The sequence below is a fragment of the Hoplias malabaricus genome, chromosome 12 (genome assembly GCF_029633855.1).
Source record: "Hoplias malabaricus isolate fHopMal1 chromosome 12, fHopMal1.hap1, whole genome shotgun sequence".
NCBI lineage: Eukaryota > Metazoa > Chordata > Actinopteri > Characiformes > Erythrinidae > Hoplias > Hoplias malabaricus.
Window position 1 is genome coordinate 39,246,631 of NC_089811.1, and position 17,793 is coordinate 39,264,423.

General features: G+C 39.1%; 1 protein-coding gene and 1 long non-coding RNA gene across 3 annotated transcripts; one reads left to right on the forward strand and one right to left on the reverse strand.

Moving 5' to 3' along the window:
- Nucleotides 1-552: 552 nt before the first annotated feature.
- LOC136664038 (gastricsin-like) lies at nucleotides 553-9,357 on the reverse strand. 2 transcript variants are annotated; one of them, XM_066641052.1, is made up of 9 exons: nucleotides 9,299-9,357; nucleotides 5,032-5,152; nucleotides 4,709-4,826; nucleotides 3,864-3,982; nucleotides 2,250-2,437; nucleotides 1,876-1,992; nucleotides 1,580-1,727; nucleotides 1,260-1,358; nucleotides 553-866 (listed from the first exon to the last, which is right to left on the reverse strand). In XM_066641052.1, exons 1-9 carry the CDS (start codon nucleotides 9,355-9,357, stop codon nucleotides 705-707), a joined length of 1,131 nt encoding a protein of 376 aa, XP_066497149.1. In that variant the 3' UTR covers nucleotides 553-704. The 2 variants fall into 2 exon arrangements, with proteins under 2 accessions (XP_066497149.1, XP_066497150.1); XM_066641053.1 differs by lacking the exon at nucleotides 9,299-9,357 and adding an exon at nucleotides 6,240-6,272.
- LOC136664039 (uncharacterized) lies at nucleotides 7,765-10,941 on the forward strand. Its single transcript, XR_010795061.1, has 3 exons — nucleotides 7,765-7,796; nucleotides 10,652-10,701; nucleotides 10,821-10,941. It is a non-coding gene; the product is annotated as an uncharacterized lncRNA (long non-coding RNA).
- The last annotated feature ends 6,852 nt before the right edge of the window (nucleotides 10,942-17,793 follow it).

Consider the following 17,793-nt stretch of genomic DNA (forward strand, 5'->3'; position numbering starts at 1 on the left):
GTGACCCTGTGTGGGTAGTGTTTTTAACTTTGTCCTTATTCTCTTTTCTATGTCTATGTATTTCATTTTAGTGTTAATGGAATAGTTTGGTGAAACTCAAATTTGCCTTACCCTGGATATAATAAAAGAGATGAGACATGTATGATGTGCAAATATTACTTCCTTACTTTATTGCTGCAGTTACTAGACTAAACATGCTAACAAACACTAGGAAAACAAAAAAATTCCATAAGCCTGTCCACAGAAATCCCCTCAGCCTACTCATGCAAGTCCTCAATAACATGTGATAATTTATTTATTCATTTCTTTATTATTAGTCAGTCATACATTTTAAGGAGAACTGTTTAAGTTGCAACAATTTAAAATCATTATCATTTCTGTTGTCAATAGGATGCTCACAATATGTCTGCATTACTTAAATGCGTCTCTATATGATCACATATAAGGTCTGTGGCCACAGGTTGGGAGGGTTGTTATAAAGCATTGATGATGACTGCTATGACCAAGTCACAACATAAGAATTTGTATTGTTAATAATTATAGTATATTGGCATCATAATGTTTAGACTTAAAATGTGAATGTTTCTGGAATTTCATGGTGTTATGTTTTGCTATCATTAAGAGATTTGTAACTACAGCTTTGAGATAAGACACATTTTCAATGTGGCACTGCTGAAGTCACAGTGAAAAAAGCCTCAGTGACATTATGCCAAGGAAGCAAATCCAACTCTAGCATTGCCTTGGTCAAACACAGTGTAAAACTGCCTGAGGAACACATCACCAAGTATCCAGTAAGGTAGTCCATTTCTGTACTGGTCATGGGAATTCTTAATGCCACTCCGGCAGTTACCATTGGAATCTTCTTCCTGTTCAATCATATGTGCATGTATCACTTAAAATGTACTCAGATCAACAATACCGTTTATGGCCACCTCCTTGTTTCTACACTCATGGTCCATTCTCTCAGCTCCCCTGATCAGACAGGGGCGCTTGTAGACTGTAGTCCACCTCTTGATCTGCATACTTTGTTTGTTCCCTTTCAGCCTGTGCTTCAATCGTCAGGACCCCCACAGAGCAAGTATGACTTGTGTGGTGGATCATTCTCAGTGCTGCAGTGAAACTGACTGGCAAGAGATGGACACTTTCTAATTATAGAACTTCTGAGTGCTCCAGTATGGTCAGTGAGTGTAGAAACAAAGAGGTGGTCATAATGTTATTGTTGAAGAAGGCAATGATGACAATGATTTTTTTCCTCTCACCTGAAGCACATAAGCAGAGGCTGGCAGGTGGAGGTGAGCTCCATTCATGATGAATGTTAGTGGGGGAAGATTGCTCACGTTACTGCAGTCAAACACGTACTGGAAGTTTAATACAGATGTTCAGACTATTTAAATGTTTTTAGTTATTTAAGTAACTCATTTAAAACTACCATGATCTGGTTAAAGTCCATCACAGCCAGACTAAAGTCATTTTTTTGGCGGATCTGATTATTCTGGTGGATAATCTGATTGTTAGTTTTGCAGGTTATGCAAAATGTGCTGCATTTGAATTGCACTAATGAAAAACAGTGTGAACTTACATGGCCATTCTGGTCCTCTTGTGCTCCAAGCATTTGATGGAGTGTGTCCACATACTGTGGAGGGCAGAGCAGAAGAGAAGTGCCTGTGTCTGTTATGGCAGTACATCCATTCTCACACCAGCCTGTGGCCTGATGATCCACCTCAAATCTGAGAGCAGTTGAGAAAAATGATTTGGTATAATGAAAATGAGGAAAAATTAGTTATTATAAGAAGTTTTATTTATTTATTTATTTATTTATTAAATATCATGATGGCCACTGTTATGTCACTTTTGAAATTCCTTTTGATTACATACCCTTCAAAAACTAGTTGCCAGTGGCTATCCTGCTGCACTGGAACCCAGTGGATCTCGCCTTGGTACTGGGAGGGATCAGTTCCACCAAAGACAACTTCACTGCCGCTCTCTGAGTCCCTGTTGCAATATTGGGGTAAATGTTGAACAGGGGCCACAGCAACCTCTATATCAGATTGTTGGGTGTGAGCGCAATTTTGACCACCCCAGGCAATTTTATTATATTTACTAATACACATCAACTATTTTTCTTGGTTGTGGTTGTGGGATATAGTAGAAGCAGGAATTGAATGTGTGTGTGTTCCCCAGAACCATTTTTATTATTGTCACTTGTCTAATGTTCTGTGAAGTTTCAGATTGTATGGAATTTTCTTCACCTGCTTAAGTAGAAGGCAAAAACAGGTTCTTCAATAACACCTTCTTGGATCATGGTGTCCACAATGGTTCCCTGGTCAGGTTTGAAGGCCAGACCCATGATTCCGTCATGCAGGGGTCTTGCAAAGTCATTTCCTGGTTCTTGCGTGCTAAAACCAATCTTCTGGTTTGTGACACTAAGCTCACCCATCTGTCAAGATTTACAGTTTACTAATCACATTTTCCTACAGATCATATCAGCATAGTTACTGCTGTTCAACTCTGACAAGACTGACAAGGAGTACATACCAATTTCCAGAAAAGTCGGGACACTTACTAAAAATGCAATACAATGTAATTTGCTAAATTGCTTTAATTATATTTAACTGACTAAAGTACAAAAAAGTGTTTTCACTGACATATCTAATTGTATTTTAGAAATATGAAAAACCAACACAACACTCCTTATATATATTTGGGACAGAAGCAAAATAAGACTTATTTTAGTTACATAGGTAATACTGTTCTGGACAGCTCCTAAATGTTGTTTAGCTGGTAATATTTGAGATCATTGTGATTAAATAAAAAGGAGCATCATCCAAAGGCTAAGTGTGACATGCTACCTTAATAGACATAGCAATGGGCTTGGGGGTACCACTGATGTGGAGGATTGTATTGGTATTTTGGAGAGACATATGCTTCCATCAGTACAACATCTTTTCCCTGTAATTCCATGTTTATTTCAGCAGGACAGTAGCAGGTCTAGTTCTGCACAAGTTACAGCAGGGATGATTCAGGCTCGTTTCCATTACTGGGCCGAACATTTCTGAGCATGAAGGGTACAGTCTTAGCTAACTGTACTCAGGGCCACAGAACCATTCTGTTGGAGTGCTTAAATGATGTAGGATCTGCTGATTGGCTATTTAAGCATTTTGCTGCCCAAACATGAAGTTATTCATCAATGCTTCTTATATTTTGAATAATGTGTATTAAATTACTTGCTAGTAGTTATAACCTGACTACACGTGTCCTCCTACATGCGTCAACAGGTAAACCTATTTTTTTTTGCTGCCTTCTTTTGAGATTTGTGGAGTGTAAACAATCCAGGCCAAGGTGCCACCTCATTGCAATAGTATGCTATAATATTATCTTTGTATGAGTGGCATAAATGGTTTCAATATGACATTATATAATTTATTCCAGTTATTTCAGGGACAAAATATCAGGCCATAATATAAAAGGCTATTTTGACAGGCCCAAACATGTACTTGTCCCAGCTTTTGAATTTGGTTCAGGCAGCAGATAGAAAAGAATTTAAATATAATCAACTAGTATTAAATTAAGGTTTAAGTGAATTAAATATACAGATTTCAGGTTTTATTGAATTTATAGAAAGTGTTATTTTCTGGGAATGTTGGATTAGACTTGTAGATTAACTGAATAAGGACTATTAAAACATAACATTTTATAAACTGCAGGGGTTGACTTTAACATCACACTCACATTTTACATAATTAAAGTTAAAATCATGGGACTACACCATGCACTCTTATGGACACCCTTAGTTACATTTGACATAAATACTAAAGCAATATTAATGGTGCTTGTTCTGGAGTTTGGAGTTTGGCAAAACTTACTGTGACAGTGTCATAGCCAATGGTTCCAACAACGCTCCCAGTTCCATAGTGGATTGAAAATGGTTGTTGATTGCTGTAGTATGTGGAGGACTTTCCTGGGTTAAAGAGATGGTGATAGGCTGGAAACAGAAGGAAAATTATCTCATGAACAATGCAACTGAAGGATTAACTTGATTTCAGTACCATAGCCAGTGTATTTCAAACACATTCTGTATTGCCCTCTTTATGACTTAATTATCTAAGGCCATTTTAATCAAATAAGGACTGACAGTATGGCATCACCTCAATGTCAAGATTAGAGGGCCCAAAAACACCAGGTGGAAAATATAAACCTGCAAATATATAAACCAAAATTTCAAGTGTGTAAATATCTCTTGCGAGCACAAATGTGAAACTCTCTAGCACAGAGAGAGTAACGGCATACACATAGCCTAATCGTGATCTTAAACTCTGGTATTTTCATTCTTTAATGGTTTTTAAAATTTCACTCGTTCTCTGCACTCAAAAGGATTTTGTGTGCTCAGATTTTAGAATTTGTGGGTTTTTGACAATTAGTGGATGGGGTCAGGGCCAGTTCTCTTAGTGAATGCTACTAGCTGATGTCTCATGATTCTCACTGAAAAATATATGCACAACATTAGTTTTATAATTTCAGTTACCAAATAATTTATGCTAGACCATACCAAATACCATGATGCATAGAATCATTGCTTCATAATTATAACAAATTGTTTTTAAAAACTTTAAAATGGTGACTATTTTGAGTCATTTTCTTTGGCTTAGGTTACTGTAGGTCAGATAAGTAAAAGGTGAAAGTTCTGAGGTTCCTTGAAGATGATACTCACAGCATGCTGTGCTCTTGCAGAAGACCGAATTAACCCAGAGAGTAGTGGAGCCAGTGTCAAAATGGACATAGAAGTATTGTGGAGGGGTTCCTATACCAATTTTCCCAAAGTAGGCCATCTTGAGATGGAAATGATGAAAAACATTGAGTACTACAGAATGACATGTATGTGCATTTTAACAAGTCACCTGTAGCTTTGAATGATTGTAGGAAATTTCTCTAAGTTCTCATTAGAAAATATCAGTAAAACTGGAGTGAATAAGGTCCCTATAAAATCTTCATACTTGTGTTACATATCTAGCTGATGGTAGCATGTAAGCTTACATCATACTGATTGATGAGATTCTCTGTGTAACCTTGCTCTGAACTGAACTGTGCCTGTTTCAGAATTTCCTTGAGGGTTCCACTCTCTTCCATTATGATCTTCTTTTTCACCAGAGGAACTCTAGAAACAGAAGGTCGATAGTGTGTGATGTGTTAACATTCTTGTGATTAGATTTGGTCATGATGCACCTTCCTGAATATATCATGGGTTTTGTCAGAACCAGATCATATTACAAATGCTTCTCCAGTTCTTTGACTGATTTAGAACCAGTTACAGAGAGTCTGTGAACAACAACAACCAAATTAAATCAGAGTAATGAGTAGATTTGATTTCAATATTTTACACTGTATTGCAGTTATTTATGATTGAGTTTTGTGCTTTGAAACTACAGTTTTCCATATATAGTCTCAAATGGGTGAACGGGTCTCTCAGGGTTTCTTTCTTATGTCATAAACCTAAGTAACCAATCCTGTTAACTTGTAGGATGGGGCTTTTTAGGTATTCTAAATCTGCAAGTGGCATAAGAGTAAGTGGGAGAGAGACCACTTCTCATAATTCATAAATTTTAGACAAATTCTAACTCAAGGCATTAGGGGATTTTCTTCAACATAACGTCTAAATATAAATCCAATTTCCAGAAAAGTCAGGATGCTGTGAAAAATAAAAAACAAAAGTGATGTTGTGCAAATTTTTTTAAACCCTGTATTGAACTGAAAGTAGTAAGTAGCAATATTTCAAATGTTGAAGCTGAGATATTTTTATACATTTTTGAAAAATACATGCATATTTTAAATGTAATGGCAGCAACATTTCCAAAAGGTTTGTGACAGGGCCAACATAAGCATGATTAAATTGTGTATTAATACAGTTATAAATGTAAGTTAATTGGAAACAGGTTGGTGACATGATTGGGTTTAAAACAGAATATCAGAGAGCTATGCATGTTCAGAGTTCACCAGCCTGTGAAAGAATGTGTGGACAAAAAGTGCAACAGTTCAAAAGCAACATTTCTCAACTTGCAATAGTAAAGTACTTAGGGATTTTATAATTTATAGTACATAATACACGATCAGAAAAACTGTCACTGTGGTGGTACCCCCTTCATAACTTTCAGTTAGGGAACATAATTGCACCTCATAAGGTTATAATTACACAATTTATTATTGTATTATCTTATTGTAAGTGTTCGGTTCACGCCACCACTCACCAGGAGGTAGTTGGGCAGCACAGTAAAAGAGAATCTGGCAGCAGCTGTCAAAACTCAGTATTCCAGAAGCCCAAGCAGTAATTAGTGCTGATTGAGGCTGATCAGAAACACCTGCTGGGCTCTGTATAAAACCCTAACTCAAACCACAGTTCAGTGCTGCACTGTTTTAGAGTGGCGGACAGTGTGGTACTTAGCAAAAGATGTAACTAAATGAAAAAGTAACAAAGTTTGGAAGGCAAGGGGGAGCTGAACTGGCTTTAAGTTTATTTGTTTCTGTAAAGAAAGGAAGGAGCACACTTTAGTTAGCAGAGTGTTTCAGTGCCAAGGCTGATTTTAGTTTGGTTCTAGTTTGGTACTGCTATTGTACTACTTTGTTTGTAGATGCCATTGTCTTTTTTTGCCATTCCCACCTTTTTTCAAACCTCCAATTTGAGTTGCCATTTCCACCTGCTTTCCCACTCCCACTGTAGAGCAGTGGTAAAGCATTGCTGTTTGGTGCAAGGGGTTGCTGGTTTGAATCAACCCCAAGGCAGTCACAGTTAACACACAAAGCACCTCAACACATTAACTCCCTGCACCTACTAATAAACATTTATTAAAATAATCCAGAGGAATATCTGTATGAAAGGGACGATGCCTTAAACCAATATTGGCGTGTGGTACTGAATTAGAGAGTCTCAATTCTGTAGTGGAAATCACTGATTGAGCTCAGAACCACACAAGTTAAAACTCACATGCGAAGAAGAAACCATACATAAACCGTATTCAGACACACCGCTGCCTTCTCTGGGCCTGAGCTCATTTAAGATGGATCAAGGCAAAGTGAGAAAATATCAAGATATTCCAAAATTTGGAGAAGGACTGTCCAATTTGTTATAAGCGCACAGTTCCAACACAAGCATCTGTGATAGTGTGCGGGTACATTAGTGCACATAACATTGGTGCACATCTATGAAGGCACTGTTAATGCTGAAAATTTTTTACAGGTTTTGGAGCAGCATGCTGCATTCAGATAATGTATTTTTCTTAGAAAGCATTATTTCAGTAAGACAAGGCCAATTCACATTGTGCATGGGTTACAAAATCATGGGTCCTTAATAAAAGACACATGGTGCTAAAAATTTCACTTTCAAAAATACATAAATAATTTTTTTAAAGTAGTATTTTATGGAATCAGATTTGTGCCAAAAAGAATCGCACAAAAAATCATCACAAACATAAAACGTATTACTTGCAAACAAAACATATTTGTGCTCCATGACTTTTGCGCGTGAGCTCTGAGTTCTGCGCATGCTCTCTTAGGCTTGTGCACGAGTGCTTCGAGTCCTGCCCGTGCTCTCTGAGTTTTGTACGCCTGATCCCTGAGTTTTGCGAGCAGTTTTGTCACAAACCTCTCGCGTGGGTGGGTTTTCTCAGGGGTGCCTTCCCATTGGCTAATTAATTTTTAAGTGACAACTCAGTGTCCAAGGTATTTTGGACTGCGCATGCGTACTCCACGTAGCAGCTCAGCAGTGGAGAGAGACAGTGGAGATTTTACATAACACGAACACTCTGCAGGTATTTCAGCGTTTTAAAACATTTTAAAAGCGTTGTAAATCACAAAGTCCGACGATATCAATGTAGATATTGAGGTAGTTTCGTCTAAAAAAATTTACTGTGAAAAAAACCCTGTTTGTCTCTCGTACTGATCTGAAGTAACTGCACAGTGATGTCTGTTTACTCAGGATACAACTGATTAAATGAGCATTTATTTCTGTTTATTTGTAAAATATTTTTGAGTGCTTGAGCTCCTGTTCAGAATCCTGTGCACTAACGTATTGAACCTATTCCACAACGGCTGTTATGATTTAAATACTCAAATTGTATTTTGATTATCAGAGTTAATCTGTTTTTAACAAATTTCATATGTGCATTGTGTGTTACATGAGGTCGGAGAAAAGAAACATGACATTAAGGAGTATGAGAGATGTTCCTGTGCCTTTAATGAATGCAAATTTAATAAAGTTGTATTTAACTTCTGCAAAGTCGATTGATTATGAAATGTGAATGATTCATTAAAAAATAATCATTTCTCAGCAATCAGCAATGATTATAATAATAGGTATTATTAATATTAATAAACAAGAGCAGGTGAAGTGACAAAAAATGTAAAATGTTCTAATAGTATGCAGTTTAAGCAAAAAGGGCTATATGTTTAAATATTAGGAAAGGGGAAATTCTATGGGAGCTATTCAGCACCGTTCATATGAGTGATATTCGGCACATGCAGAGACCCAAAGCCAAAAAACACACGCTTGCTGCAGTTGAGTCGTGAAAAACGTCTGTGAACTCAGTGAACGACAAAAACTCATTAGCCAATGGGAAGGCACCCCTGAGAAAACCCGCCCACGCGAGAGGTTTGTGTCAAAAATGCTCGCAAAACTCAGGGATCAGATGCACATAACTTGGAGTGCTCGTGCACAGAACTCAGAACTCACGCACAAAACTGTGAGAGCACGCGCAGAACTCAGAGCTCACGTGCAAGCAAGTCATGGAGCACAAATGTCAGAGCTGGATATTTTGTCTGCAAGTTATAAGTTTTATATTTGTGATGATTTTTTTGTGCGATTCTTTTTGGCACAAATCTGATTCCATAGTAGTTATGTAATGTAGTGGTAAACACTGACACTGTCCCACATTTTTGGCTGATGTCATCAAATTCAAATTGAACAAATATTTATCAAATAACGAGGTTTGTATATCACTTGTTGGAACAGAGGTTATTTTTTCAGGATTATTAGTTCACCAAAGGAAGGCTTTTAATATTAAACCGAACGTCTGCAGGCCTATTTAAACATTCTGTGTGTGTATTCATGGCAGTATACAGACTTTCTAGCCTCAAAAATAAATAAATAAATAAGCAGCAATATTACAGTATTGAAGTTTTTTGTCATTTTACTCATCAGAACAGCTTTATAAATCTTGTTTTTGAAAATCCTCCTATGGATATTGCTGTAGTTTATTCTTGTTGCCTTGATACTTTTGCCTGGAAAAAAATATATATTTTGCTGTTCTCTTACCTCACAAGTCCCTCAGTGAGTGCCAGACAGAGCAGGCCAAGTATCACCCACTTCATCATCCTTCCACACACTTCTTCTCCTCACACCAAGACAGTAACCTCTGCAACCAGATGCATTTATAACCAGCTCTTATCTCATTGCATGGACCTCTATGGCCCTTTCTGACTTGAATCAAAAATGAGTAACTGAAATCTCAAACACTTAATTATTTAGTGGTAGACTGAATAATGACTTTATCAAAACTAGCTGCATTAATCTGAGTTTATGTAAACCGAGTATATCTTAAAGATTACAAGGGGTATGTTTGGAGTCATTGAATGTCACCTTCACTAGAGGCATATCTGAGCTATGTTTTGCTTGGTTCAGAAATCTTTCCTATCCGTCAGAAAATACTGAGTGGAGCTGACTGTGTATTTTAGTGTCACACTGAATGTCTGAATCCTCAATGTGTCAGGTTTAATCCCAAAGTAGACATTCTTATAGAGTTTTTGACACTGTAAGCCCTTAAAATATTCATAGCATGAAGATGATTGTATGCCACACAACAGGTATTTCCTTCAGCAAAAATGCAATTGTAGGATGTAATTGAATAAGGAAATATGCATAATATGTTATAATAAATTATGTTTAATCTTAAATATTGCACTATAGAGAACATTACTTGTTTCTATTCATAGATAATCACACAAACACACACGTGTGAAAGTGAAAAATCAGATAAAATCCTTAAGTATGCTTTCCCAGAAATATGTGAAGAATACATACACAATAGTACGTCCACAACACCCCCCTTGCCCTAGCTGCACTGCCAGCAGAGCTGTCAGTCATTCACCATTTACTGGAGCTCACAGAACACCTGCAAATTTTAAGAGATCAAAAAGTGCAGGGAAAGCTTCAAAGAGTTATTCTGACAGCGCCATTCGGATGTGTCCACACAGGCGGACTGTGAGACGAGCATGTAGGCATTTGACTTTTGATTCTCACTATTGTCTGTCATTCCCTCTATTGCTTCTCATGAATATTCAGACAGCAGTCCAGTGTCCACATTGCTCACAAAACTGGGGTGATGAATACTAATTTGTAAACTGTGGGAAAGCCCTTATTCCATTCACTGAAATCTTTCACATCTCCTCTTTACAAACTTGATTCTGGTTTGAGTGAAGCCTTTAGATGATATTATACTTCACTGTTTCACGTCCCAGTGCTGGGGAGCTTTATTATATCCCTCTAGCTGGCACTTGGTATTAAACATATTGATATTAGAGTCAAGTGCACTTTCACCAGAGCAACACATTTCATTTAACAGCTGATTTACCTTAAAGTAACTGTGTACTTTCTGTCTGCTTTTTTTAGCAGCAACCAGCAGGTCTCTGCCAGGGAAAACCAACTGCATACATCAAGTGGTAAAGACCTCCAGTGGTTACTTAATTCCACAGGGGTGACACTGATAAGATATGTGTTCAACAAATAAAAGTGGCTTTTTGTGTTGGTGGTAACATACCTTATGCATGTTTGTTGCTAGACTATACTATTACACCAGTCACAGTGAGTTTGGAGTCTAACAGACACTTTTGGGTGTTGCATTAACCACAATATTGTAATCCCACACTATTGACAACCCAGTCACAGGGAATGGAAATGTGTAAGTGCTTTTCTTTTCTTTTTACACCTTAATGTGTGTCTGTGTAATGAATGTTAAATAAATGTGTTTTAAAAAAATCATTGAAAAAAGGTGAGTGTAACTTTTCTTAACTGTTGGCATTTGAACTGCTGAATAGCATCAACCCTAGCCATGAAACCAAATGCATTCATTCATTCATTCATTCATTCATTCATTCATTCATTCATTATCTGTAACCCTTATCCAGTTCAGGGTCGCGGTGGGTCCAGAGCCTACCTGGAATCATTGGGCGCAAGGCGGGAATACACCCTGGAGGGGGCGCCAGTCCTTCATAGGGCAACACAAACACACACACATTCACTCACACACACGGACACTTTTGAGTCGCCAATCTACCTACCAACGTGTGTTTTTGGACTGTGGGAGGAAACCGGCGCACCCGGAGGAAACCCACGCAGACACAGGGAGAACACACCACACTTCTCACAGACAGTCACTCGGAGGAAACCCACGCAGACACAGGGAGAACACACCACACTCCTCACAGACAGTCACCCGGAGGAAACCCACGCAAACACGGGGAGAACACACCACACTCCTCACAGACAGTCACCCGGAGGAAACCCACGCAGACAATGGGAGAACACACCACACTCCTCACAGACAGTCACCCGGAGGAAACCCACGCAAACACGGGGAGAACACACCACACTCCTCACAGACAGTCACCCGGAGCGGGAAACGAACCCACAACCTCCAGGCCCCTGGAGCTGTGTGACTGCGACACTACCTGCTGCGCCACCGTGCCGCCCAAAACCAAATGCAACTTTGTAAAAATCTGAAATGCTCCCAAACTGGCAAAGTGAAAAGGGAGAGCCAGCCAATTCACATGAGAATGCAAAATGTTGTATGGCTTTGCCAGAATGGTTGTTGTGAAATGGGGAATAACATCAAATCTCATCTAGCTACCTGTCAAAGCCCAATTGCCTCCACCAGCGCCAGAACAGTTCAGGCCAGTTCCAGCCAACAATTAGTATTAGTATAGCACTAGCAATTAGTTATTTAAGATGGTAATATTGCATATAGCAGTTTTGAGCACCATTAAATCACAGCCCTGAAAATGGGTGCAAGGCAGGAACACACCCTGGACAGGGAGACAGTCCATCACAGGTATCAGACACACACAGTTTCACACATAATCTACCTATTGCCAATAAACCAATTACACATTTTAATGCTAATCACATGGTGATTTTTATAGTTAAAGAAATTGGTTAGTATCTGTTTTTCTTTCATAGAGTAACTTAGGTCAAAAACATTTCTTGGAACTCCTGCATGTGTGCTGTTTGTTGTTAGTGTCCAGTGTGTAGATTTGTAGGCTAAAGGATGGAGATCTGTGGCCACAAGATGGAGATATTGTTTTAATAAGGCAAATCAGTGGCTGTTAATGATGCAGAGCCATTGGCAGCATTAGGTTGGAGATTAAATATTGATGAATTTTGTTCCTTTGGGACATAATTTTGATCTCTGCAGTTTTGCATTTGACCTTCGCATCAGTCTTTCTGCCTGCTTCTGAAAATTTAAGCAAATGAGTGCTTAAAACACATAGATGTTTTAAGGCATCCCATTAGTGTTTCATTCAGCTGCAATATTTTGGCAAAATTCCCAGGAGATTCAGCAAATCGAAAAACATTAATGGTTGATTTGATGTTTCGGGCAAAAACAAACAAACAAACAAACAACTTAAGCTAGATGCATTACATTAAGTGAATATTTTTCAGTATATGTCCATAATTTTACACACGTTATAATCAGTGAATTCAGCCACTCAGCACTGGGCTGTACAGAATTGGAAGTGTAATTTCTTCAGTGATGCAGCTGTATTCTGTGTCTTTGGGATTTACAGGAGTGCTTTTGATGATTAAGGTGATATCATTCAACATCACCACTGACCTTGGTAATGTTCTCAAGTAGCAATGCCATCAAATCCTCATAGCAACGTTCCAACATCTAATATGAAGCTGTCACAAAAGATTAAATGCTGTTACTGCAGGAAAGGGGGGCAATCTGCTTTTAATACCCTCCCTTTTCAGGTGAAATGTTGGACATGATATTCCTGATATATATTCCTTGTCAGAAATGTTGACCACAACTCTAATTGGTTTGCATGCTACAGACCTAAGTTCTGTCCTGTGGTTTCCCTTCTTGCATGGGATGATTATTGTACGTGCAGGTCTCGGCAGGAGGGGCAGAAATATCTAATCCTCTAAAGAGTTCACACGCTCCAGGTCTTCCTCCTCCCTCTGCTGCCCATCTCTCGCCCACCTCAAAGCTAATGAGAGACGGCAGCTTCTCGCAGGGCCAATTTGGACCCCACCTTGTTGCAAAAGGGCCCCCGTTTCACTCAGAAAGCACAAACAAAAGAATAAGAGCCAAGTCTACAGGGCTGCTTTTAATTAACGCAAACAAACATTTCTAAGCAGGTTTCACTTTTTTGCTTTGATTAAATTACTCTTAAACTTCATTCTTTTACAAAGCTTTATCCTGACCCTGATCATATAGGAGAGGAAAGGTGATGGTAGGAGCAACGTAAAATTACAGCTGAGTGTTGAGCTGTGTGTTTTGGGCTCGTTTTTGTTCTGTGTATGTTTTTCTTGTTTTGTTTTCTGCTTTATGCTTGTGGAGCAGACAGCAATGCACCACGCATGCTTTCACTTACTTTTCTCAGGAAACCAGATGGAGTTGTGTAAATTATCACATTTGTTGTCCCTCCAGCTCCCACACACACTTAAACTGTCACACACACACAATCTCATCTGCTCATCTGTATGCTGTGAAAATTAATTTAAAAGTGCATTAACGGTGGCAGTGGGGCTAGGGTTCAGCTGTTATCACCAGGGAGGCCGATGTGGATCTGAAAGGTCTTTACATTAGCTTGAAGGGGGTGGATCTAGGATGCTAGACCTTTACAGCCTTCTGGGCTTAATTCAGCAAAACATTAATGGAGGGAGGTGCCTACCTAATGACCCCTGAGAAGAGTTGGTGATGTTGTGGTTGCTGGTAGGAGGAGAGTGAGCTCTGCCCTATGTGAAACTCCTCACGGAATGGGGCTTGAACTCAAAACCTTCAAGTCCCTGGAGCTGTGTGACAGCGACGCTACTTGCTGCGCCACCATGCCGCCCTGAAGATAGAAATAGTATCTTAAAATCCTGAAAAAATGTAATTTATTTGAATTAAATAAATGATTTATTAAACATCAGTCTTTATATTGTAATACTAGGATAGAAACACACGAAAACCAGTTGGGTCAGAATGTTAACATAACGGCATGAGAAACAGAAGGAGAAGGGAAAAATTCACCTGATGTGAATAGGCTTCAATATAATCACACTCTCCTTGCTTTAACATTCACTTGAAAGGCCCTTATGCATAAGATACAAAAAAGGCTGATCACACTTAGGACCCGCAGCAGAATGTTTTGGCTGCTCGCCCAGAGCTCTGGCCTTAGACTTGCACTCTCAGGGTGACCTGTATGAGGTGACAGAGTCCCCTGAATATACATGATGGAGGCGTGATGGAGCCTTTCCTGTAATAGACTGAGGGAGGTGGAACAGGCCAGAGGTTACTAAAGTTAGCCCACCACACGGTTTTGTTTCTAAGCTGAGGTGCTTCCTGCTGTGGACATTGTGCTTCCTGTGTGTGTGTGTGTGTGTGTTGGGGGAGTGAGAGAGTGTATAGGTGTGTGCGTGCGTGTCTGTGTCCTGAGTCCTGGGTCAAAACACTGTTGGCGCCCTGGTTCTCTCCCCTTTCTCTCTCGCCACAGGGGGAACAGTGTGTTCCGTGTGTGTTACTATTTATATGCCTGTCTTTTCTCTGAACTTTTGAATTTAAGCCCTGTTGCACGTTTGCCACTATAACATTTGACTCCAGTATTCATATTACAGTTTGTTTATGCAGGAGCTATTGCTTTAAAAAAGTAAACAAATGTAAAACAATTTCCTGCATCACAACCCATTATTTGAAGCATTGTTAATCAGGAGGTGTCTAATATGTGTTGTACCCAGTACTTTACTAACTTTACTATATAACTTTAAAGCCCTCAGTGACACTGCTGGACTGAGAATAGTCCCGAACCCACAAATATTCAGCCAAAATGTCCAGTGTCCACTGTTAAAGAACTAGAGGATGACCAACACAAACTGTGCAGCAACAGATGAGCTACTGACTCAGACTTTTCATATACAAGGTGGGCCAATGAGGTTGGTGTGTCTAAGAGAGTGGAACTAAAAACTCAAACAGCACTGCTGTGTCTGATCCACTTGTACCAGCACAATGTATACTAACACATCACCCCCACATCAGTGTTACTGCCAAGCTGAGCATGACCCACCACCCAAATCATACCTGCTCTGTGGTGTGCCTGTGGGGTGGTCTGACCATTGAAGTGCAGGGTGAAAGGAGGAAAATAAGGTAAACAGAAAAACAAACGGACTGTGGTCTGTAATGACGTAACTGCAAAGTGCTCCTGTGTCTTCAGTGGAACTCGAAGAATGGACGTTCAGGAGGTGAAACAAGGTGGTCATAATGTTATGCTTGATGTGTTTGTGTGTGTTTATCAGACCTTTGGCACTGAGTTGTTTACTTCCCACAGCGGAAGAACGTTTTTCAGTTTTCCAATTACTTTTTTTCTGGGTTTTTCAGATCGGAAATCTGAGTTGAGCTTGATTTCTTGTTGTTTGAAGATGAAAGCAATAAGATGTGTTTATTTTATACTAACAGCGTTTGTGGTCTACGTGTCTTTCTTGTTTTCTAGTTCTTGTTTTCTTGTATAGTATTGCTATTCTATTCTTTTGGATATGCTCTCATCACTGTTGCCCAACACTGATGTTGACTGAGTAGCAAGCCAAGCCTGCAGTACTTTAAGGTGATATTTTTAGGGCTGGTATTAGGTGTCAGCTGCCCTGGAGCAAAGTGGGGTAGTTTGTTTGGCAGTGGTTGTGGTTAATATTGTGGTTAGGAGGCGGTGGTGCTGAAGGCACTGTGGCAGTGTGAGAGTTTGAATAATAGCCAAGGAGACAGGTGCTTAATGTTGTCTCCTTATAGCACTGCCCCACAGCTTTTCCCAACTGAAAACATGCCTCCCACTCCAAGGGACAGTAAATCTCCCTGTGTCCTGAGACTTGTCCTTCCATGGCTCTGTCATTTAATATGTAAAGGTGATTGCCTTGACTTCATATCTCTTCACTCTCTTGATCACTTGTTTAGACACTTCCAGATCTCTTATTGCTCTCATAAAGTGTCAGAATTAAAACGGTCCCCTGCAATGTGTGCCATTGCACACATCCACTTTCTTGTTGGTTAGGGCTTTTGACCTGCCAGACCTTTAAGATTCTTTTGCTTGTGACCTGTTCAGCCCTTCACTAATCTGTGCTACAACACAGCAGAAGGAGGAAGACTAGCAGAACTAATGTTCTGCCCTATGGTTTTAAACTTTACTGCCTTTAACTGTTCCACAAACGTGGACTTAAATCTGTAACCGCCTTTTAACCTCATAATACCGACCAACTTATCAGCAGTGCATTAAGAGACTTGATCTTAGTCCTCTTTAACTCATTAAAACTGATTCCCAAAGTAGTGGTAATGATTTATCAGCATGTGAAATTGAAGATTTCTCCTATTGTGTGTTTGTCGTTGTACCAAAGCACCATGCTAACTTTGTTGCTGCATGCACTTCAGCGGAGCACATGTGCAAACATTAATTAAAGGATTTCAGATCCCTAAACAGCATTCCATTTCATATTGACACAAACATTATAAAATATATTTGTTTTTGGCTTTATGTCAAGCCATATGCAAATCAAAATAAATGCAAAAACACCATTTAGAAGTCATGTTTCTAAAGAGGAATTCCAGCAACTGTTTATTTTTAACTATGACCAAGCTTTTGGCTTAGTGTTTCATAGTGTTTTTGATGTGATTATGGTGCACTGTAGAGAAAATTACAGACTCAGATTTCTTTATAGAGGTGTTGATAGTAACCAGTGGAGTACTCCACAAAACAGGATTTATCCAAGTCTATAAGATCTGAGAGACATTCCTATTGGACAGTCCTCAGCTCTGGACTTAAGTTGTCCAGCTAGCCCTTAAATGCTGCTTTGTGGAGCTGCCACCAGGGGTTGTGGCTTTTACCACTGTGAATTACTTTTGATACAACTTTACAATTATATTGTGCAGAAACATAAAAGGTAGATGATTAAAAAGCTTAATTTGTTTTACACCTTCACTTTTTAGATTTAAATGTCTAACCGTCCTGTAGCCAGGCTATACAGATTGTAATATAAAAATAGATAAATAAATTGTAGTCACTATGCCTTACCCTTCACATGGCTTATTTCAATATAGGAAATAAACAATATACATAGTTCAAAATGTTTATATTATTTGTTGAGGTTCAGCGAGAAGAAAAAGCTGTGTTGCCTGTTACATATATTGTATTTGCAGTCATTGTATGCTTGAGAATAATTAAGTTTCATTGGTTTCTTTCCCTTTCAGAGTGACAAGAGCACATCAGTTGTTCTTATGAAGAACTAGTAAATAACCTCATGTAATAACCCCAGTCAGTGGGACAGACGTAGTCCGGCCAGGATGCTTTGAAACCTCTGTCAATGATCAACATGGAAGTTAAGAATCTTAGTCTAGACTGGAGCCTTTAGTGAGACACTGGTTAAACTTTGACCCCGAAAACCGTGAAAACAAAGACTAACAATACCTGCACAGACTATGCTACACATTGCTTCATCAGCTTCCCAGGAGAATCTCACTGAAAAGTGTGTGTGTGTGTGTGTGTGTGTGTGTTTCCTTTCCACCGCTAACA

Bases quoted from the DNA above. Each gene is read 5' to 3' on its own strand.
- LOC136664038 (XM_066641052.1), bottom strand. From the start codon at position 9,357: ATGATGAAGTGGGTGATACTTGGCCTGCTCTGTCTGGCACTCACTGAG. The intron at 3,983-4,708 runs GTGAGTATCATC...TTCTGTTTCCAG, and splicing joins CTGCAAGAGCACAGCATGCT to CCTATCACCATCTCTTTAAC. The intron at 1,728-1,875 runs GTATGTAATCAA...AACTGCTCTCAG, and splicing joins TGGCAACTAGTTTTTGAAGG to ATTTGAGGTGGATCATCAGG.